The following is a 23,660-nucleotide window of genomic DNA, read 5'->3' on the forward strand; positions in this document are numbered from 1 at the left end:
GCCAGATCTTTCCATTGCCAAGCACAAAAATGAGGTCCACCCCTGAGGTGATGCCTGTGAAACCAGCACAGAGGGAATGCAACACCAGATTTTCACATCAGCAGCTCAGGGAGCTGCAGACCTGACCAGACCAGGAGTCACTCAAACCAGACAGTGTGCTGCACAGGAGAGCCTAATACACTGATTTGTTATATACATACAATATTTAATAAAAAATAACCAATTTATTATTTGTAAAATTTTAATGATCTATCATTATCCCACTGAAAATCTGAACATGTAATAAGGAACACATGCATTCAAATTTTCATATTCTTAGGCCTGGAAAACAAATGCATTCACTGAAGATAGAAACAATTTGGCAGATCTTTTCAGGATATAAGAGTTGCTAGACAAAAAACCTGAACATTTAATTATTTACATCACACTATAATCCAAAGATTCCAATTAAGCATAGAGCCCTCATTAAGTAATTTCAAAACTGTCATTGCTTGGAAGAAAGGAAGGTGCTGCATTGGGCTAAGCAAAGTCTCCTGAGAAGGCCATGACAGGCCAAGGATGGATCTCAGGCCAGCACCATTTCCCTAGCAATAGTGAGAAAAAGCTGTGCATGTGAAAGCAGAGTAAACACCTGGTGACAGACACACAGTCTGCTCTCCCAGACTCAGAAATATGCAGCTTCAAGGGCTTCCTCAGATGGGTGGCTTCACTCAGTCTAACAGCTCTTGGCAGTTTTTCCTTCCATGAATTTACCCTATTTGGTTTTTTTTAACTCCTGCAAAACCTCTGGTATCCACAACACCCTGTGCCAGAATTGTGCCACTGTGTGGTGGCATCGCTTTTGCTTTGGTAGGAACCTATAAACAGCTTTATTTTCTGCCTTTAGTCCAAAGGGAAGAAATACCCTTACACAGACCATTTCTCATGGAACTAATCACATGCCAATTTGTTCCCAGGATATTTGATTTCAGTTTACATAAGTTCCAGTATATTTGACTGGTTTTTAAACAGAAACTGTTTCAAACTTTTAATTGTTCTAGACACTTCTCACCCCCTTTCTTCAGCCCTCTCGCCATTTTTGGGAATTAGTTACTCTGTATGTGAGGCAACAGAGAAAGGAAAAGTGACCTTGCATAACACCACCACAGCTGGTTTCTGTGAGATATGAACTGATTCTTTTTGAAATTTGCCATCACAAACATGAGACCAAAAGACAGCCAACTCTCTGCCTTGTAATAGAAATCTTGAATTACCTATAATGTAAGCTATGGCTCTTTAAAACCAAAACCCAAAACACAAAAATACACATCTCTACTCAATATAAATAACATTTAAGCACACAGAGAGAACAAAATGCTTCCACAGCTAAGTATTCAGCCATCAGCTGTCAGATTCCAGCCATCCCTTTTGTGCCACAACATTCCACAGTGCAAGTAGAAGACCCTCCAATGTTTCCCAAAACCACGAGACACTTGGTATTCAGTCTAGTTCCATTTTCAGCACTGTCTTTATTGTTAATCATAAGAAAAATATGATATGAAAGGAAAAATAAAAGTTTATTTGCCACGTCTAGGAGGCTCACAAAGGTGATAGTCCTTCTTTACTTGAGGGGATGATAATCTAATGGGCAGGAACACAAGTCATGGGAAAATGTAAACTCTTCCTGCCCAACTTGTTTTAATGTCAACAGGACCTGGTTTTGATGGGCACACTTGAACCATTACCTGAAGTTAAAAATCCTGAGGGTGTTGTTCTAAACTCACATGCCAGGCACATTTCTTAACCAAAGGCACCCACCCTCTCCAAGTCACTTATCTTGACACTTAAGTCTCCTGGCACAGCCAGAGGCAGACTGGCCCTAAGAGCAACTCGTGCCAGAGGGGAGGGCACAGCCAGTGCTGAACAGGAACCTGCAGTACTGCAATGTGCAGGAGCTCAGGGCAAGGTAAGCTCAGAGACACAAGAGACAATATAGAATGTACAGCACAAATCAATCAGCACTTCCTGGTAACAGAAAAAGGGGTGACAAGCTTGAAGTTATCTCAAGCAGAAAAAGATAAATCAACTAATGTTTACATAAATTGTACATTTAAATAAACTGATCATTCTTCAAGATGCAATGCATATCCTTTATATCCTCACCCTGGTGACCTGAGTGATTCTGAAGCACTCTAAGGAAAGATTCAAACTTCTTCACCCATTCATTTCTCACCCCTATTTTCTAACATAGACTCCAGCATTCATTTACATTGAAACAGTGAAATTCTTCCTTGATGACAGTGAGAAGAGTTTTCTTAACAGCCCTTCACACATTTTATTGACAAGATCCCTCTAAAGTAGGGATTTACAAATCTTTTAATGAAAATCCAAATTCAATGGTTTTATTAGACATTGTCTTACAGATCAATATTTAGCGAATTACTTTATCTCTTCTCAGATTCATGTTTGTTTTGGCAATAATAATGGTTACATAAAAAAGCAATACTAAGAAAATAATAGTTCATAAATGTTAAGTGGTATTTAATAACTGCAAATGAAGGACATTGCTATTATTATTGCTGTATCTATTGCTCATCAGAAAACCTCACTCTGCTCAGTGCTCTGTCTGTATTTCCATGGAGCAAACTCAGAGCTAAGATCACATTAGAACACTCTCCCCCAGGAATTCTATTAGCAGAAATTGTCCCCTTCTAGCAGTATTTAAATCTTTAGCTATTAGCCAAAGGAGAAGCTATATTTATCCAAGTATTTCTACAGCAATGTAACAGATTCCACACAAGGAAATTTTTCCTAATTGTCCTAATCACACAAGAATCAAATACACACTTCTCCCAGAAAAATAAAAATAGTTAAACCCAACATTTTCCATTTTTAGAGTTAAGCATCTAAAAACTATCAATTTGTCCAAAATAATAATAAATAGTCAACAATTTCCAATTTTCCCTGAAGAATAACAATTCCTTTCAAACTCCTTTAAAGGAATGACAATTCCTTTGAAGTTGGGCCCAATGTCAGGTCTGATGGGATGAACTAACATTTAAGTATTAGCTCACAGACAAGGTCAGGCTACTGTGGGTTTATGATTTCCAGAATAGTGCGGGATTCCACCCAGCTCACTTGAAGTGCCTGTAAGAGCTTCTCTTTGTCTGCAGCCATCCAGGCAGGTGAGCCCTTAAATGTAATTAATGCTTCAAAGAACAGGTGTACTTCAAACCAAAATTAACATCTGATCATTAAAGAAACCACAGCACTAGGTTTGACACTTGCTAATAAATAAAACTCTTAAAGCAAGCAGTGTTGATTCTCTATTTTTTCCACAATGTTTTCTGTCTGTACTATGTGAGAGGTCTACAGAAAAGGAAAACTGGTTCAACAGCTGACTGTAAAAAGAACACTGCAAATATTGATGAAAACACTGAACAGAAGGAATGGCAAATCTTCCTACCTCTATTTCAGTTCCATGACTTTGAAACTGTAACTTGAAGTGTACCTTTATGTCACAAGTTTACAGGAAAAACAACACACATTGCTGCTTACTGCATAATTACCCTCATTAATACTTTGATTCAACACCCACCATAATCAACAGAAAGAGTTTGGTTCCTACAGCTTGCATTAACCACCACTGACAACTGCAATGGAATTTCTCATACACCTATTCAACAGTATAAAAGGTCTATATTTAAATCCTGCATTCACACAGCCCTTTTATCATGTTAATTATTTACTAATAAGAGATTAAATGCTTTACAATAAACTGTCATTACGACATCATTTTTCTTTTAAAGGTTTAACACAGAAAATGAGAGAAGCAATATAACAAACTTTTTTTCATAACAAGCAGAACAAGTTATTCGTGCTATGTATGAAAACAACACAGCTGAGAAGATGGAATAGGCTTATTTCAGAATACTCTTAACAGCCATATTTTAGTTTCAGGGGTAGAGAGGGAGGGCAAAAAAGAGAATTAAATTACTCACACTTGTATCCAGGCTGCAGATACTGATTGTATCTTCATCTTGAGTACTCTGTTTCCGTTTTTTCTGTAAAGCAAAATGAAAAGAAAGCTCAGTTTTGATGAACAATAGCAACTGCCTTTAGTTTCATCCCAAGACAAGTACACATCATGATGTCATACACATAAATATATGTGTATATATATTTAACTTACTCTCATTATAATCACCATGTATGTGAATATAAACTCTCTTTTCACAACTTGAAAAGCTACCTATTAGCACATAGTGAATTAAATGCTGTTCCTTTTCTGCTCAATAGGTTCACTGCAATTAAGAAATTTAGTTCTAACTAAAAGCATAAGTAATTACTCCATGTTGTAAACTGTATTTTGGCACTTGATATGAACTTTTGTAACCGGTAAGACTGTTAGGAAGAGAAACTCACATTTTGTGCTGAAAGCCTAAACATAAGATTTTTCAAGGGCTACCTTTAGCAATCAAGTCCTATCTACAGAGAATATAAAAGGTGAAATGTACTGCAGGAATCACATGAGTGCATGTTAGGGTTTCACTCTCCATATCAGTGATTACATTCTGCTCCATATTCAGGTTTTGGGTTTGCAAATGGCAAGCCCTCCCTTGTGTCATTTCACAGGTTCACCACAAGATTAATCTTCATGCACTTCAAATAAGTGTGAAATGTCATTTAACAGAGCTCTGCCTTGTCTACCAGGCCAGGAAGCTTCAGGAAACAGGAGAAGTCACAGAATATATACATGACTCTTATTTATCCAGCTGTGTTGTCTTCCACTGTCAACCAGAGATAAGCAGTAACACATAATTATAGCTGGGATTTAATTTCCAGTCTACAGAAGTGAAAGATGAACAATTTAAAGACCAAGAACCCCACAGATGCCATACAGAGTTCATAGGTTATGGGATGTCCAAAGCTCAGCTAAAAGGTAGAAGCTGCACACAATGAAGGTATTTCTTATTTAATAAAAAAAAAAAAAAAAAAAAGGTAGAAAAATTCTATCTCCCCCATTCCCAGTGTCCATGCCCCCAGCTCTTGTGAAGCCCAGTGAAACAATTTCAAATCTACAAGGTCAAGCATGTGGTTTCTGAGAACTGTTTCTTTGATGAGAAAAGATAAGGAATACTTATCACAAAATCCAGAAGTTTTGATTTCATACTTTTAAAACTAAACCCTTAGTGTTGAAATCTTTTATGTTTACTCACTGGTTTTCAGCAGATCTTTGACTCATTTAAATACAATTTTGCTTTTTTTTCAGAAAATAACTTCTGATACTTTTTTAAAACAATAATTCCAAAGTCAGCAACAGCTGTGTTTTAACATCATTATTATCCAGAAACTGGACCACGAGTTCTGTCACCACATTATATGGTCAGAAGTGTTTTATGAAAGTAATTCTTCACCCTCAGACTAAGCACAATCAAATCCCTTTTACTGCTACAGTATGGATTATTAGTAACAAGTTAAAGCACTGACTAGAACACAGAAATTTCTGGACCAGACCACACTGAGCTATGAACTGAGCTATGTTTGCTTATCCTGCATCAGTCTTTTGTAAGGTTTGGTTTTTTCCCCCCACAGGATAAACTAATCTGAATTACTATTCTTGGGCTAGCAAATGTGAATTCATTGTGAAAAACACAAATCAGGGATGAGATCTGTCAGGTCAGTACTTTGCCCAGAGAGTAACATCTCCTAAGATTCTAGTTGCAGACCAGAACATGTTGCAGACTGTTCTTCAAGCCTAATTAGAATTCTGAGGACCCAAATGCATGCATCATTCATTTGTATTCAAAAATCATATATTGATTCTACTTAAGTCTACACCGAGTCTTTAGTCACAAAAAGAAATGATAAAACTGAAGTACCAGCCCTCCAAACAGTGGACATAGGTTAAGTAAAAATGAAAAGCATTTGGATTTGGAATACAATACTGGAATACAGCTTTCTACAAGAGAAGGGTAAATTAAAATTGTGCATGGACCTGGTGTACCTGAGTCTACACTAACTGATGCTTCCAGCGCATGGATGGGCGGGATGCAACTGCATCCACAGCTTGGGATGGTGTTGCTTTAAATCTGACACCTTAGACTTGATTTCACTGCTAATGGAGTGTGACAAATGGCCACACACACAACAAATGGGCAGCTCCTTTGTTAAACAACCAACTATGAGATTCTGACTGCAGTCACATGGTTACAGATTAACACAGAAGGTGGCACTTCCAACACTGGCCAGCTCTGAGGAAAGTGGATTGAGACTATAAATTACATAATATGAGATAATAGGCAAGGCCACAGGATTAAAGTGAACTTGAATGAGGCAGGAGATGGTTTTACTGCAGAGGGAAGGTTACACAACAACTGTGTGTGGGCTCTAACTGCTCTGGGTTCAAAACACAGAGGTACCATGGCCAAAGCAGCGGCCATGAGGACAAACATCCATGGCAGGGCTGTTCAGGTAAAGCACAGCACAAAATGGAGTCAGCAGGAATTAAAATACTTGTATCTTATTTAAAAGCAACATTTTTGATTATATAGTAAACATCAATATACTCCTGAGTTGATACAAATCAGTATCAACTGTGATGTACAGACCAAAAGCAATGAAAAGATAAAAATAAAGTGTAGGAAAAGCAATTACATATTCAGTAAGTCAGGGACAGCCTCCACAAAATAGATCTCTTGCTCTACCCCATACTTCACTGTGTTAATCAAAGGATCATTCCTCACTTTATTTTAGATCTTCTACTTACTGAAAAGTACTACACACTTAATATAAAAGCTACTGAATATGAAATGTTATCTGGAAGCTTGCAAATATTATACTCATTATGTTCTCTGTGAGGCACAGTGGTTATGCAACACCAGTCATTTCAAATAGAAATTGTTAAATATTAACCAGGGCAGGCAAGATTAATGATTTAATATTTCTGAGACTTTCAAGAGCTATTATCATTGTATAAGTGGGGGCAGAACTCCATGGCAAAAAAAAAAAAAAGGAATAATTGAGCTACCAGATCATAGATAAATTTCTTTGCCCATAATAAGTGGATTAGAAGCAAAGATTGCAGTGGATATTGTGCAGGGAGCATAAGGTGCTCATTAAATTAATCCCTGCTCTTTGTGAAGATCTTTTCCCCAAAGGGGGTTACAAGTCCTGTCTCAGCTGTCATAGCACAATGCAACTGACCCCTGAATCTGCCTGTCCCACAAAATCACCCCTTGATTCTTGCTCTGCATTTTCTGTTTTAACCCACACGGCACATGAAGCAACACAAACCTCTCCCCAAAGCAGCCCAGAAGCTCAGCCTGGTGCAGCAGCCTCTGGCAGAGCCCAGGGCTGGGTGAGGAGGCACAGCAGGGTCCAGCAGGGCAGGCTCAGTCCCCCTGCAGCCCTGCTCCCCCAGCACACTCTGAAATGACAATGTCCCCCTGCAGCAGTGTGACACTGACCACAGAACACACTGGTAACCCCACACTGGGCTATGGGCAAATGGCAAATGCCACCCTGGTAACCCCACACTGGGCTATGGGCAAATGGCAAATGCCATCCTGGTAAGCCCACAGTGGGCTATAGGCAAATGGCATCTGACCACAGAGTGTCTCTTTGTCAGAATTTGTATGCACATGAAACAAACTAAATTGAAATATATTATGATGCTGTTTGCCTTCCTGGGAAAACAGGAAAGCTTGGAACACTTTGATAACTTTCTCTTGCACAGTATTTAGAGGCCTTAAAAAACGGGCACCCATCTGTATGAAAATAGCAGCAAGTACATGTTCTGATGAGAAATGTCTGTGTTTTCTGACTGACCACACAGGTGCATTACCTGCATCTGAAAATGAACCTCTGGCTGAAAAAGCTTTTCCTATCATAATTTTGAATCCTAATGTTTGTGGTACTGTTTCCAAAAGGCTGTGCCTACATCCACAGTTACACAGACACGACTTCCTGGCCTTGACACAGCAGGAAAGAGCTGCTTTCCATAATTATCTCACAGGAGATGAGAAGGTAAGATATCCAATTATACATTAAAGTATTGATTTCATTAAAGCAATTAGAGCAATAAGACATTATTCCTTATTCATATAAGGAAGGCTGGGTTAACATAGTGCCCATCACAAGGTTTTAATTATCAATACCACAGATTTATACTTTACCACCTGGGAGATGAAATGCAAAGATGCACAAAAATAGCTTGACAAAACCCATCCTGCGATGGGGAAGGCAATGCTTTTCAGAAGAGCTGCTGACTTTTGTTAAATCATCTCTCCATCCTAGATGCTTAGAAATGGGTCTGCACACGGACTGGTACCAAAACAAATAACAGTTCAAGATAATGTATTTGCATAGGCACATGATACCCTTAGGCCTTCTTAGTCAGAGACAGACTCATTTCAAAACCAAACACTAAAAAACTTAAAGCCTTTTTTCATACCAAAATCCATTCTAATGAAACAGACTTTTCCCATGTCCCCAACACAAAAAGTCCAAAACAAAGAAAAATTAGAAGCCTGTATTTCAGATTGTTTTCATATGAAAATATTTTCTAAAACAGCCTTTCCAGAACATACACCTGAACACACCTCAATACTGCTAACTGGAAGAAAATAATGTTTCAAATAACAGTTTTATGATTTCAATAAATATAAATAGGTGCATATATACACACCTACACACATATAAAAATATATACATATTTTAGGTATACATACATATAACAAGTATATATATATATATATATATATATATACACACACTTGCAATAATACAGAAAAGGGAAACCATTTAGCTAACAAAGTTTTGTATCATTTTTATGTTGAGAAGAAGGGATGAAGACATTCACTACTCTGGGCTTTATGTTCCTGTCTAGCTTATGGCACACTTTTATCAAGGACAATATCTGTATCAGACTAAATTAAAAGACAAAAGTACCCAAAGACAAACAATTTGAAGAGATCAGGTAGAGCAAAGATAAAAATCAAAAGGGATTAATGTGGAAGGATGGGAAAAAACTGATCAAAGACTTAATAAAAAGTCAAACATCACAGGCCAGGTTTAAACCACAGTCCAAAGGGTGGATTCTGTCTGCATGAAAAGCAGCATTATTACATGATTGTTTTTCTTTTAATTTTAGAAAGTAATCAGTATCTCCTGAGCCAGCTGAGAACCCCTCTTCATCTACAAGGAACCTTCCCACCCAAAGCCTGATGATGGCTTTATGCCCCAGGAAACACAGCTGGTGTTGAAGCAGCTCAGAATAAGGCAGGAGCACATAATTTCTTTAGAGAAAGACATCAAATCACAACAATAATCCAGACTTCCATGTGAATTTCTAGTCACATTTTTATCACAAATTTTATACAACTTTTTTTTAAATCCATTTAGCCTATAAATTCTATTGATGTGTAATTATTTTTATCAGCAACATGCACATGTGTATACTAAAATATATATGTGCACTTCTAAGCGCCCTTCTAACTCTTCAATCTCTAACATGTACAGATGCTGGTAAATTCAAAAGAATATTCAGACACTACAATTCTCATGCTTTCTTCTTTGTAGCTTGTCAGTGCATCCACACCCATCCAACCAACACAGGGATCTCTCTTCAAAAATCCCTGAAAAGTACCACTTGCTAAGACCATATTTATTCTTTTAATGACTCCAAAAATTTCAGCTGCTGTTGCTTCTGTGTTACAAGATCTGATTCAAATTTTCATTGCTTTCATTTCAAATCACATTCAAATGTGATTTGAAAATTATCAAGCTCCCAGTTAGTTACACCACAGAGTATGGAGGACTCAGTGAGGACAGAGTCCAGTGATGAGGCACAAATAGTACAAAACAGATGTCAAGAGGAATGCAAAAAGGGAGGCATAGGGTGAAAAGAGTAAACTACAAACTGGACTGCTTCAATGTTTCAATTCTCCTATCTAATTTTAACTGTTTCCAAAAGTTTAACAGATGATACAGCCAGCAAGTTAGAACATTTCAGTTTAATCTTCCTAATACAAGAGGAAAACCAGCCTAAAAGCCAGCATTTTTTTTTTCCTGGTGTTATTACTCAGTTAATGAAATATGCCTTGGATCCAGCCTAATTACTAAGCAAGAGATTAATAACCTTCTGTTAAGGTTACTTGAATGATCACTATTTTAACATTTCCTGCTACAGGTGATGGGCTACAATCCCACCAAGCAGAGTTCAGAAGAGAACCAGAAGAGACAGCAGTGGTGTTGCACTACCCAGCTTCAAGCCAGACTGATACTGAAAAAAAGAGTAAACCTCACATGGGATTAGACACTTTCCATCATATCACACTCCTGCTCACTGGCATTAAAGCATGTAAAATGAAATAAAGGCAGAGAAGACACAAAAAAATCCCAAAACCCCCAAAAAAACCTTTAAAAAACACCCTTGAGCCTGGCTGATATAATGCACAGACCTAGAAGGTCTGTATTGCAGGAGAATGTGACATATTAATGACACAAACAGCTCAGTGTGCAATCCCCAACAAGAAATATCTGCATTTCCTGTTGATTACAGGGCTTGGTTACAAGATAGCCAATTTCAGTTTCACAATAAAGTGACAACTCACTCTCTAGAGTTTAAGCCCTTTCAGAAAGAGATGGATCTTCTTCCACCTTTAAAGGTCAGCCCTCTTGGCCTTCACCACAGCCTGTCACTCACTTTTCTGCCAACACCTGTGAGCCTCCCTGTTCATCTCCCTCTTCTGTGGCTTTATCACTGACAACAGTTGAGGGATGAGGAGACAAAAACATATCAAAATGAGTTTTCCCAGAGCATGATGCCTTTTCTAGCTGAATAATGCATCATGTATGTTTTTGGAGACCATAATCTCAGAATAGTGAATTCTAACACAAAATTTTTTGAAGTCCAGAACTTGCTACCCTGCATTTCAGTATCACATTTCTTTGTGTTAAATTGGCAAAAGGATCTTGCAATCAAAAATTATTTAGCACTATAATAAAACTGGTTTTCATGTATATTTCCAGGGCCCTCTCCTGTTTGGAATACCAGAAACATTCCAGGTTTCATTTTCTCAGGAGTGACACAAAGTCCTTAACATTATTGCTTTTAAGGACAAAGTGCCAGAGATGACCTGACTGCACAGTCTGCACTGTGACTGGTCACAGCATGGACAGTCCAGCTTCCCACCCTGCCCATATTCAGCTGGCAGGAACCATGGATACCAGTGCTAGGAACAGGACTTGCTTGTTCCTGATATTCCAAAAAAAACAAACAAATGAAAAAACAGACTCTGCTCTGTTAGGGCACAGCAAAAACTGCAATGGAGGCAAGGTCATCTGTGCCACTGATGACTTTCACACTTTTCAAGCCCTTCCAGGAGTCACCACATCTCTGCTGGCCAAGATGGCAGCTCCTTGGCAGCCTCCCCTCGGCACAGCCAGCAGCTCTGCTCTGCTTGTGATGGATTGGAGATTTTCCGGCCAGTGTAATGTAAAAGGAACACTGAAGTGAACAATGAAATGAAAGTTATATTCAATGTGTTTAACATCAACAACAGGAAATGGGTGTGCATGTACGGGATGCTGTAAGGACAAGGATTAGCACAGCTTTGTTTGAGGACTGGTATTTACTTTGTCTTTATTTAACCTTCTTCCTTCCCCTTTTTGGAAGACAGAGGAGAGGACCAGTAACTGGAATCTAGAACAGTTAAATACACTGACACTTCTGCAAACTTTACAGTAAAGTCCAAACCAAATTCAGCTAAATATGTCACATTTATTTCTTCTGCACAGGAGGTTTTTGTTGTGTGAGAATCCTTTCTCAGCCAAAATCTGAACACTCCTATATAAGTTATGCTTCTAATTAACACAATCAATATCTAACGATTTTAAACTCACCAAATATATACATAAAAAATAAGATGCAATGTGAAAGAGTCCACACACTATTTAGATTCAGCTTCTGTTCTTCTTTCAAACACTTTTCAGCTGGGATCTGTCAGATCCGGTTCTGTATGTCTCCAAGTAACACAACCAGTCAGCATGCCAACATCCCTGGATTCCTTAGTCTTCAGCAAGCTGAGGTGATGAATTTGCAGCTCCTGGCCTTGTATGTTTGTGCTGAGGGAGTTTAGCATAGGATTGGTTGTAAAAGCAAGAATAATTAAAGTTGGGGTGTTTTAATGCTCTAATTCTATCCTTAAAGGTTTTGTGCACTTGCAGGACACATCACGTCACAGAATCCCATGGGTTGGGAAATCCCTCTAAGATCACCAAGTCCAACCTTTCACTCAGCACTGCCAAACCACCACTAACTCACAATGACACAACTACATGGCTTCTAAACACCTCCAGGAATGGTGATTCCACCACTGACCTAGGCAGCCCATCCTCATGCCTAACAGTGCTTTTAGTGAAGAAATTTTCCTTAATACCCAATCTAAACATTGCCAGGTACAACCTGAGGCTCTTTCCTCTTGTCCTGTCACTTGTTACCTGGGAGAAGAGACTGACCCCACCTGGCTACAGCTTCCTTTCAGGTGTTGTAGAGCCATAAGGTTTCCATATCCCTGATTTGCCTTGCACTACAGCCCCCTGCCTTGATCACATATTTCTCAGAACTTCAAAGTACAGTTTTAGTCAACATACACACAAATATTTTGAAATAACTTGGATTCCTAAATGAGAGGATTTTTTAAAGTTTTCCAAGAAAGGATGCTGTAAACTGAAGCTGCAAAATCTGAGATCACGTCTGTTCACTGGTGTCCCAAATGCGCTACTCTTATTCACATATTAACAGTCCAAAATCAAAGCTCAACACAAATCATTAAGGACAAACAAGTACCAAATGCAAACCACTGCAACACATAAGACAGGAAAGTTTTTATACAGCAGTTTGAAATTACAGATTTTAACTCTATACTTTGTTCTACTCTCGATGAACATGACAATCAGGAAGCTTTTATCCCCAAAATATCTAACCTCAATCTCCCTTGCCATGAAAAAAGCCCATTTCTTCCCATGTTGCACTTGGCAAAAACAGAGAACTAGTGCCCACTCTGCAATTGTCTACACACACTCAGATAAGCCTATACTCACATCTTTTCTATACACAAGATGCACTGAATATTTTAAACCTCTCTCAAAGGCTGTATTTTCTACAGTTATTATCAACCTGGCTGCTTTTCTGTCCACATCTCTCCATACTGCAGTGTCCATATCAGCACCCAGTTTTCCAGGTGATACCACACCCACATGCTACCGAGCAGAATCATGCTGCAGTGTAAGTACAGTGTAAGTAGGATGTGTCACTGCTTTCACTTTGACAATGGAGACAATAATGCATCTTGCTATAAATAGTCCTCTTTAAGCCCTAGGATCAGCAAAAATTCACATTTTCAGGCTAGGAGACTGAGGTAGAGATGTTTACATGGGTATGACAGATAAGCAGAAGCAAAGACCTAAACCCATCACCCAGCAGCAACAAACAATGAATACAGAGAGAAAAATAAACAATCCTCCATCCCATTGGGAATAGCAGAGTATGTTACCTCCACTTTTAGCAAATTTCTTCCCTTACGCAAGGAAACATTCCTGCCAAGCAACATTTTGCTTTAATCAATACCCAGTCTTAAATCCTGGCATGCTTGGAAGGAGTATGTGTGCAATTCCAACTTACACACAAACAATACAAAGTTCCACGATCCCGATTCACGCTTACCTGATGATGCACAAATAAGCAGCACCACACCATGAGTTATTTGTATTGTACTCAGACTTTAGCAGGTTTCTCAATTTCCAGTGTGACAGTGGAAAGCCTTGGCTACAAAGGAGCCCCTCTGTCCGTCCCTCAGTTTTCGGCAGGAACTCCTCCCCATGCAGCCTCACAGTTTGCTCTCGCTTCCTGTCATGCCGTGCACTGCAAGTCTCAGAAGCTGATCTGCACTGCTGTGTCTATCTCTGTTGTGGTTTTTCTCTCACATGCTGGTTCCCAATAATATTTTAAACAGACAAAATTGTTTTACAAATGGCCAATAAGTGAACAGCACCAGTATGGCGAAGGTAAAGGTATCACTAACAGGTTTCTAAAATAACAGGTAGGTGTTTGGGAACTCTGAGCCTCAGTAACTGAAACAATCCACCTCCACCTGTGCAATTCTTACACAGCAACAGGCTTTAAACTCAAGGGCAGACAACTATGTCCAAATGCAGATGTCTGAGCACACAAAACTGCCGGTAGATACTGGGCAGAACTTTTAAATATTTATTTTACACATTTTTTTTTAGCATTTGAGAAGCAATGTGTTTAGGCGAAGTTTTTTAAGGGAGGCATAATGGTAAAAATTAAGAACTGATTGTTTTAGAATCAGCCCAGAGTAAAGGAGCAAAGATAAGCATGGCAAAGCATCCTAATTTTATGTGTAAGGACAAGTGCAGACTTTGATTTTATCCCTAGAAATTCAATATAATTAGAAAGAATTACACTTCACTCTTGATCTGCCCCTATCCTATTTAGTCTTCCATTACTAGCTCAGATCTACAAACACGGAGCTGGTTTTGCTATAAGCAGAATTCTGCATTCTTCCAGTGGGCAAGAAAGTAAAAAAAAGTTTAATTTGGGTAGCAAGATAACAGCAATTCAAACTTCATCTTTAAAGAAAACAAGTCCTTAGTGAGCTGGTGCAATCTTTCTTCAGAATAAAAAATTTCTGCTGAGCTTGGAGGAAGAAGATAAAGGTGAAACCGATACCAGTGAGCAACCAGTTCCTTTGAGAAGAGGAGCCACGACATCTCTGCAGACAGAACATACTAACTGAAGGATCTTTCAGAAAACAGACATTTTAGGCCAAGACTTAAAAATTACTGAAGTACATCACTCTTGGTGAATGCTATTGGCCTGTCTTCTCTGCCCAAAAGTGAGGCAAAACCCAACCTAGCCACCTTCTTTTCAGACCCTGCCAGCAGACTATAGTACACTTTTCCAAGGAAATACATATAAACTCTGTATGTAAGCCTACAATATTTTTCAAGTATTATTTAGTCTCTATTAATTTAGATTTAAGTTATTTCTTAAATAATTTTATCCCATACAGGAAACTCTAATCCTCTGTCATCAGAATTTGGTAACACCTGACCCAGAATCAAATACAGGAGTGCATTTTATTTCAAGTGTTTTGATATCCACAGCTCTTTAATTGCACCAAAGATGAAGATAGGTAGGCAGGCATTTCTCAATCAGATCTCCTGGTAGCATTTGGATTTCTGTATTCCACTTCCTGGAGACCACAACACATAAAGACTTGAACTTGCTGTACTTCTTTCTATTTGCACTTGCACTACTCCTTAGGCTGCCTATAACCACCTGCCTCAACAGCTATCAGAATTTAAGAAGCCTAAAGGCAGATACCACAGATTTCAGCTTTCTGTCAGGTTTTTTCTCTTCAAACTAATAAACAACATTTAAAGCCTTCTGGCCCCCTGCCTTTATCAATCAACACAAATTATTGGGATGGCAAAACCTGCTTTCTAAGGTCTGAGGGAAGAAAACATTTTATCTGTGGTTTTTCCCTGCAGTTGCACAAGGATCACCTCCAAGGTACTCTGCACTTTACTGACAGTAGCATCAAGGTTGTCCATCTGAAAAAGTGCCTCTGGAACTTACATTGTAGACAGCCACACAAGTACCAAGGAAGGTACTTGTGTACAAGATACCCTGTCTAGATTCCAGACAGCAACTTCTTCCAAAGAATGAGGCCCAAAAATCAGAACTGACAAACTCGGAATGTGTAAATACACAAAAGCTGCTCCTTTGGTCCCCATGCAGTTAGAGCAGTTCTGTCCAGTCCAACCAAACATGAAATGAAACAAGGCAGCACCATGAACACAGGATCAAATAGCCAGCCAAAAAATCTACAAAGCTGAGTAAAGGGAATTAAATATTGCTGTAACTATAGTTTTCAAGAACAAAGGATGAACACCAGCTATTCTTTTTTCCTTTTTTTTTTTTTTAATTAAAACAAATAAATCTGACAACACTGTTTCAGAAAGTTTCCTGCCTCAGTATTCTCACTGGTAAAATGCCCACAGCACTGTGGTGGCATAAGGCTGAAGCCTGTCCAATGTCTGTAACCAGCAGCACATCACAAGTCTCTATTCACACAGCACACAGACAGTTTCCAGTTGCTGTGTCAAAAAACACAGCAAAATGCAAGCAAAGCTACCTAAGCAGGTTCACTGTTGCTTTCTTCTCCAGAGTTCTTAAAATTACAGATACTACAAATAGGAAAATAAATATATAAAATCCTTCTTCCAGGGCAATATCCTACTGCTGCAACAGGTATTTCACTGCACAAAGGGGAACATACACATCTCAAATGCTCTGAGGTTTGACCTGGCTCTTTCCAAGGGCTGGGAGAGACACTCACTGGTAGCAAACTCCCTGCAAGACATCCAAATTTGCCCATCCCATCTCCCTTAGTACAAACCACTGACTTTGTAGTTTCTCCTGTGTTCTCCCAGAGATAAAGATCAAAGGAAAGCTCAGATGATGCTTCCCAGAATGGGGAAAAGATTGCCATGATTTGTTCAAGACATTTAGAAGACAATTTTTATTTTTTCTGAGAATTTTTTTTTTTCTTTTTGTAGTAGTCCAGAAGCAAGGGCCACAGCAAACTGCACCAGCCACTGCCCAGCTGAGGAGCCTCAGGAAGCCCTGCAGCTCTCTCCCATCTCCTCCCAGTATCCTTGCAGTCAGGACATGCAATCTAATCTTCTTAGGATCAGCACAACTGCCCTCATTCCGTGACCTTTGCACAAGGCTACAGCTCTGCTTTGGACTCTTGGAAGGCTCTGGGAGGACACACGGTTTGTTGAAACTTATGACTGCTACTTCTGAGAATATTTAAGGTTGTGAACTACTGAAAACAGTGCTTGGAAAAGAATTAAGTTTAGCAAATTCAGTGAGGAGCCTGCTGGCACAGAGACAGATTGAGACTGTTTTCTCATTGTGCATTATGAGTGTTTTAAGAATGCTAAATTTAACTCTCTCTGAAAAGCTTTACAAATAACTACCATCTAGAAAGAGACAGACACAACCTGTGTAAAACTTTTGCAACAAAAACAATCTAACAAATTGTTTAGTGAGCATTTTACAAATTTAAGTGAGCATTTTACATATCATATATATTATATATACATATATACATAATGTATATTATATATACATATTATATTCATCTTCCATTAGGAATGGGATATCCCATTTCAAAACACGTAACAGAACCCAGGAATTACAAAGATTTGTCATCATGAATGAATTTTAAGAGCTTCAACAGATCTTAATTTACACCAAAAATTTAATTGATTATTATTAAAGAAATGCAATAGTATGTTCATTCACATGCTTAGATTGTAAATTCTTTGGAGAAATAATAATTTATTACTATGCTTGTGTAATATCCAGCAAAACAGAGACCTTATTTTCTGGTTGCTATTGTAATAACAAAATTTGTTTCCAGGCTGCAATAAATAGAAGGTACCATCATATTGTTCTTCCTAAGCATTTGTGCCAGATTTTAAAAGATGGCCATCACTGTTAACTGCTGTGTACAATCTAACCACAGCATTAGCTTTCAAGAAGAATCTTGCACTTATGTTTAGAAATATTTAGGATTCATTCTACAACTAAGATGTTTGACAAATTCTGGTTGTGAAAGCACCTCTGTGTTTGGAATGAAGGGGTGTCCTCATGGAGATACCAACAAACCCCCTCAAAATGCTTCCTCAAAATTGAGAACTCAAACTTTCTTTTCTTTTCCCATCAGCTTCAGGACTGTTTATAAACTGTTTCAGAAGTTCAGAACTTCTCAGGAGGTTTCCTTCTCTCCTGGTCCTTAAAAGCATTTTGTTTAGCTTTCAGTCACAAGTACAACTTGACAAACTAAATTAGAACCTTTGGGACTGCAGAGAGACTGCAAATGGAGAGGAAGATGTTAGAATAAAACCTCCAGTATAGAGGATTTCCCAACTGTCTTTGGATATACTTTTAAAACCTTTTCCAAATTTGTAGTCCATCTATTTACTTTTTTTTTTTTATTTAATCCACAGTTTGAAATAATAATACCTAAGCATTACCTACTTGAAAACTTTTACAATCAACTTAGAATGATCACTAAGGTTTTGTACTATAAGCACTAGGAGATTAGACAACAAACCATCAAAACAATTTGGGGAAAATGGAAAGCCACATTAACAATGTATATTTGTAACAGGTTGTGATAACACCAAGTCCCCCTGCAAGCATCACTAGTAAAAGCAAACACAACAGCATTTCAAGCCCATGTGTGCAGCCCTTCATTTGCACAATATAATTGAAAATAAAACTGCTAATATCAAACAGTGTAGCATCAATGAAATACCAATTTATAGTTCAAAATTGCTTCTAAAATGTTGATTTCTCAGACTGGACAAGAGCACCACTCAGTTAACCATTAGAGGTTTCTGAAACAAAGTCATAGGAAATAGTAATTTCACATCACGCGTTCTCAAAGAGCAGTCACTGGTGGAGTGGAGGGAAACAAAGAAAGAAATGGGCAGAGTTTGATTGGAGGTAAACTGAACAGGGGTCAAGTTCATCTGCTGCTGAACAAAGAAAAGAACAGTAAATGACAGCAGGAGTACAAGGTAACACCCAGTCTATGATTAAATACAGGAAATCTGCTCTATAACAGAACATCCAACTTAGCATAAGAGAATCACAATTGGACCTATCTGCTTTATCACATGCTGCTTCTAGCTCAGTATTGTTTGTATGTGCAAAATAGCTGGCATGGAGGGTTTATAGCATATACAGAATATTTCTACTATAAATAACAAACCACACCCGGAGCAAAAATAAACTTGTTACAAAGCACTGACAAAGAACCATAAAACAAAACCCTACAGCAGTAGCAGAATGACTGTATGAAGTATAAAAAAAACCCCATTCTTTGAAAAGATAAAATGAAATTATACAAAACCCCTCCAAATGGGAAATATCATAGTATTTCCATTGTCAGAAAAAATCAAGGTATTAATTAAATATATGAGCTTTTGTAAGCAGAATATCTACCTTTTACAACAAAAGTCATGGGTGAAAAGTCTTGCAGATGTCAAAGTCTGTGGAGGTCTTTTCAGGAATGCCTCAGCCAAGTGCTCTATAAGGGCCTCAATACTCTTGTCCCAAGAAACACAAATCTGATTATAACTGCCATGTAATCGACTTGGAAGCATCTCTGTAAACTAGGTGGACAGTTTAATGGCTATGTACTTAACTCATAGATGACTTCTTGGGAGTCTTCTTTCACAGATGTAAAAGTTGTGAAAGCTTAATAAAACAGCTACTGAATTGATTTAATGAAGTCAGGGCAAACTCATAAGCAGTACAGCACTCCCTAGGTAGCACAAGCAGTAATAGTTCATAAAACATGCACAGGTTTGTCTGCCTGAGCCCCCAGCTATTGGAATTTTGAAGTCTAAAGGCCAGTCAGCATCATTCCCCTTTGTAATTAATTATAAACAACTCACAGCTGTCACTCCAGCCCATTCCTGTTGCCACACTACTGTATGCAGAGGACCTTGTAACTTTCAGTACCCATTGATCCTACAAAGAAATACGGCCATTTATTACAGGCCTAAGAATCCCACAAATCAACAAACCATGTTTGGCTGGAATTCCAAATAAAACATTCTACTGTGGCATGGCTAATCTTGCATCACACACTGTGGGTAGAAGTTATGGTGAAGAAGCCATGCTGACTCAGCACACGGCTTTGGAATAATACAATTTTTAATTATTCAAATTTTATAACTGGTCACTCTGAATTTGTAGTTCAATTCAGTGTATACATTAAGAATATGACAATTTCGATGTGTTTTGAAACTGCAGATGGAACTGACTGCTATGCAGTTATGCAAATGCCACACAATGAATTTCTGATAGCATCTCTATTTGTGTGCCAATATAAACCTTGCTGTTCCAGGAGAAATTAGTCTTGTGACTAATCAACAACAGTTCCAGTGGTTTGTTCAAAACCAAAACCAATAACAAGCTAAACCATTTAAAACTCCTCCCATAGATTAAGCAGGGAGACACCAAACCTAACATTTGGTACAATTTATAAGCTCCTGTCTTCTGAACCAGAAACTGTATATCACGGGAGGATATTCACAGTGCTCCATACATTGCTGCTATCAATGGTGTGAAGTAAAGTTTCCCTGCTCCTGCAGTGCTCCCAAGAAGGAGCTGCAAGAACAGACTTACAGAATCGCTTCTGACCATTTCTGGTGTCAGGTATCAGGGCCATCCTGGCCCAGGAAAGGTCAGAGCTGGACAGCAGCACAACAGCTCCTCCACAGGGGCACACTAAAGGCAAGTCTGAGCCGAGCCAAGCAGTAAAAGAGAAGGGCTGAGACAAACTCTGAAACAGAAGAGCTTGACCCCACTGTAAGAAGACAGAGGAAGAGATGTAAAAGGAGTGAGTTGGCACGCAGGAATTCATCATCTCTTGGAAAGCAGAAAACGAATACGGAATTCTGTTCAAAGACAAAGGGGGAGGAGACAGGTCAGGGATCAAGCATCCACGTATCTTTAACCTGCTGCAGGTTAGAAGAGGTGGGACTCTCTGCAAAGGCAAAGGGAGGAGAGCAGCCATGGGGAGCAGGGACCCCAGCCACACTCCTCTGCTCAGAGTCTCTCTGTAGTTCGGGAAGGAACTGACTGCTGACTGCCAGGTCACAACAGGTACAATTATACAATTATTCCACTCCCAGCTACGCTCTGAGTACACAAAATAGTCACTTAGGAAAACATGCTGTCAATGACAAAGTAACCATCCCCCTCTGAGGAAGCTGCTTAAATTTGGCATAGGAGTAAACTGAACTAACAAAAAACCACATGTGTTTTTAATGCATATGATATCTTGTGTTTTAAAATCATACTGGACATATCAAGAGATTATGGTATTTAAGCACATTTGATTTAGAGATAGTGCATAACATTGTTTCAACAAGTATGAAAAAAGGCCTGCGTGATACCACTTCTCATTTCTGTTACAGGTAACATCATTGCTTAGGCAAACAACTATCAGTGGATACAGAAAATAAGTAAATCCAGGCAGAATCCAGGAGAGGTACAGAGGCGCTTTCTACGGTAGCAAAAAATAATATAAATTTATCCAATTATTCATCAATTTAAAGTCAGGATAAAACTTCTTTTCTCTCTTAAAAATTTTTATCCTGTTGAGATTTGTGCACTCTGAATGGGATAACTCAAGTGTGTCAGTCTGCACAACAAATATACTGTTTTCTAAATGCTGTCTGAAAAGTGAGGAATCCTTCTCATTTGGCATGGCAGACGCCTTTCCTTTCCCCCCACAGACACATGTGCAGTAAAACTAGCACAGAAACCACTTACATGTCTAAAATTGACTTTCTGCATATTTAACACTTTTTTATGACAAGTTTCTCATAAATTAGATCAGCCTTCCTCACAGGTGACCACATCTGCAGCTCAGCTAGATGCTTCTAAAAACTAGAAAGGAAACAAGAAAGGAGGAAATAGGAAGAAGCCTCAATGCAATAAATTATCTTCAATCTTCAGGCAACTGTGCACTAAACACATGCCTCAAACTGTTTCAAGCACAAAATGTTGGTTTAGATGTCTCTATTTATTTTCAGCACTGAAGATCTTCAGCCAAATCTGTTGTGTGTGGCAGGGAGGAAATAAAGAAATGATCATAATGGTTCAGATATTTGCTTAAAGCATGCAGGAAATTATGCTCTGTCAGTGGAACAGTGGAGAGGCATATCAGAGACAAGGGCAGACAAAACCAGCATCCTCTTCAGTTCTGCCTACAGCCCAATATTCTTCACTGATCAGTAACTGCTTTTCTTTTGACTGACTGGCAGTTTCTTCATAGTCAACTCAAATGTCCTGATAGCAACACTGTTACCACTACTTCTGCAAATTTATCTAATTTATCTCTTTTTTTTAAACAATCATTTGAAGACTTCCATTTGCATATCTAAGTCTAGAAGTTTATCCTGCTGGCATAAACAAAGTGGGTACTTTTAAGGGAGACAGATAAGGCAGCTGAAATATCAATCTCTCAAGAGATTCTTATTCTTCTTGGATTCAAAACTTGCTTGTTTATAAAACTGACTGTTCTTAGTGTGGTAGAAAATAGCATACAAGCATATAACTCAAGACTGTATCATAACTACCAAAAAACCACAGAAGCTTTAATCCTCACATCTAATTGTGTGTGGATGACTGAACACATGTAATCCTCATTTGATGGAAGGCTTTGTGAAATGAAGCTGTTTCCCACTCTACACAGCAACATAACACATTACTTACACAGACACTCAGAGCAGCATATTCACCCGATCTCTCTTGCTTATAAGCACCAAACAGTGAGGAAGAGAAAAGCCCCTTATCTGCATCAAGGTTTTAAGGGAAGGGTGGCATGGGGATAGGAAGGACAGTGAGAGTTAATGGTAATCAGAAGATAAAGCAAAAATAGAATTAATAGTATTTTCTGTGCCAAGATCTGTGCTGGTGTTTTCTTTATATTCATTATTGACCTGCCTCTGAACTGTCCTATCCCTTCAGATATTTGTGCTTCTTCTCCCTACCAAGTCCCAGGCACAATTTGCTCACCACTGACACCATCTTATCATCTCAGGGTCAGCACTTCCAAAGGCTGAACTGATAAACCTGCAGTGCTCTACAGATTTCTGCCTCCACTTTATACGTCCATCTCTCTGTTTTTATACTCACTATCTTTCCTCCATTTCTGTACTCTATCCATTTCCACTCTCTCTCAGAATTCTTTCACAGCTCTTTGCTTTCTCCACCCTGGCTATCCCTCTTTCCAAGTTGCAGATTCCTCCTCTTTTCTTCTCCAATCCTATATCCAAGATAGGATTTTGCTTTTATTGCTTTTCTATAGTCTATATTTTATATTCCTTTGCTTCATTCCTTTTCTATTATAAGTACCACCTCTAACACCTAACCTCCTACATTCTAGTCTTTCCTCCAGTATAGGATATTCTTATCTCCACAGGGTCTTTGTTTCTTCCTCTGGAATGGCAGCTGTTACTGTAAGTACTTTCCCTTTATAATAGTCTATTTGCTAGATACCTGACTGAAAAAATCTCTTCAAATCCCAAATTAACCTGATGCTTTCTGTGTATGCAGGAGGAGCTGGTAGCAAAAAGATTTCACTGCTCAGTAACAATGTCTAAATTTAATCTCAACCAGGTTTGGTTTATTCAGTTTAAAAAAAATTATTAACTCCTTTCTCCCCACTGATATCTAAACACAGCCCAAAATTCTGGAAGTCGCTGCTACCACTACCTAGAAACAACAGAAACGTGATGTCATTCTGACATGAAAATCCCCATTGAGAGAGTTGAACATGACCTCTAACCATGGAACTCAAAAGTGCTGCTCAAGATGGAAATCTGCTTCTTCTGATAAATTTAAGTAAGGAAAAGAGAAGTGCAGAGGAGTTTCTTTGGTAAATGTGTCACATCCGGGCCTTCCTTATCTCACTCTGAGGTTCACGTTGGTGTGTTTTCCAGGTTTCTTTAACGTGTCCTTTTATCAGCCTGATACTGAGACATTGCAA

At 38.6% G+C, this 23,660-nt stretch overlaps 1 protein-coding gene across 2 annotated transcripts in view; it reads right to left on the reverse strand.

Moving 5' to 3' along the window:
• ARHGEF3 (Rho guanine nucleotide exchange factor 3) overlaps nucleotides 1-23,660 on the reverse strand; it is a 112,991-nt gene that overhangs the window by 48,906 nt on the left and 40,425 nt on the right. Inside the window, exons 1-2 of one of the 2 annotated variants that reach the window (XM_058812692.1) lie at nucleotides 13,709-13,816; nucleotides 3,981-4,043 (exon numbers count right to left, since the gene is read on the reverse strand). In XM_058812692.1, the coding sequence (XP_058668675.1) occupies nucleotides 3,981-4,043; nucleotides 13,709-13,741 (96 nt within the window). In that variant the 5' untranslated portion in view covers nucleotides 13,742-13,816. Of the gene's footprint in view, nucleotides 1-3,980; nucleotides 4,044-13,708; nucleotides 13,817-23,660 lie in introns of those variants that run through there. The other variant, XM_058812690.1, reaches the window with a different exon arrangement.

This window comes from Ammospiza caudacuta, chromosome 12 (assembly GCF_027887145.1).
Source record: "Ammospiza caudacuta isolate bAmmCau1 chromosome 12, bAmmCau1.pri, whole genome shotgun sequence".
Classification (NCBI taxonomy): Eukaryota; Metazoa; Chordata; class Aves; order Passeriformes; family Passerellidae; genus Ammospiza; species Ammospiza caudacuta.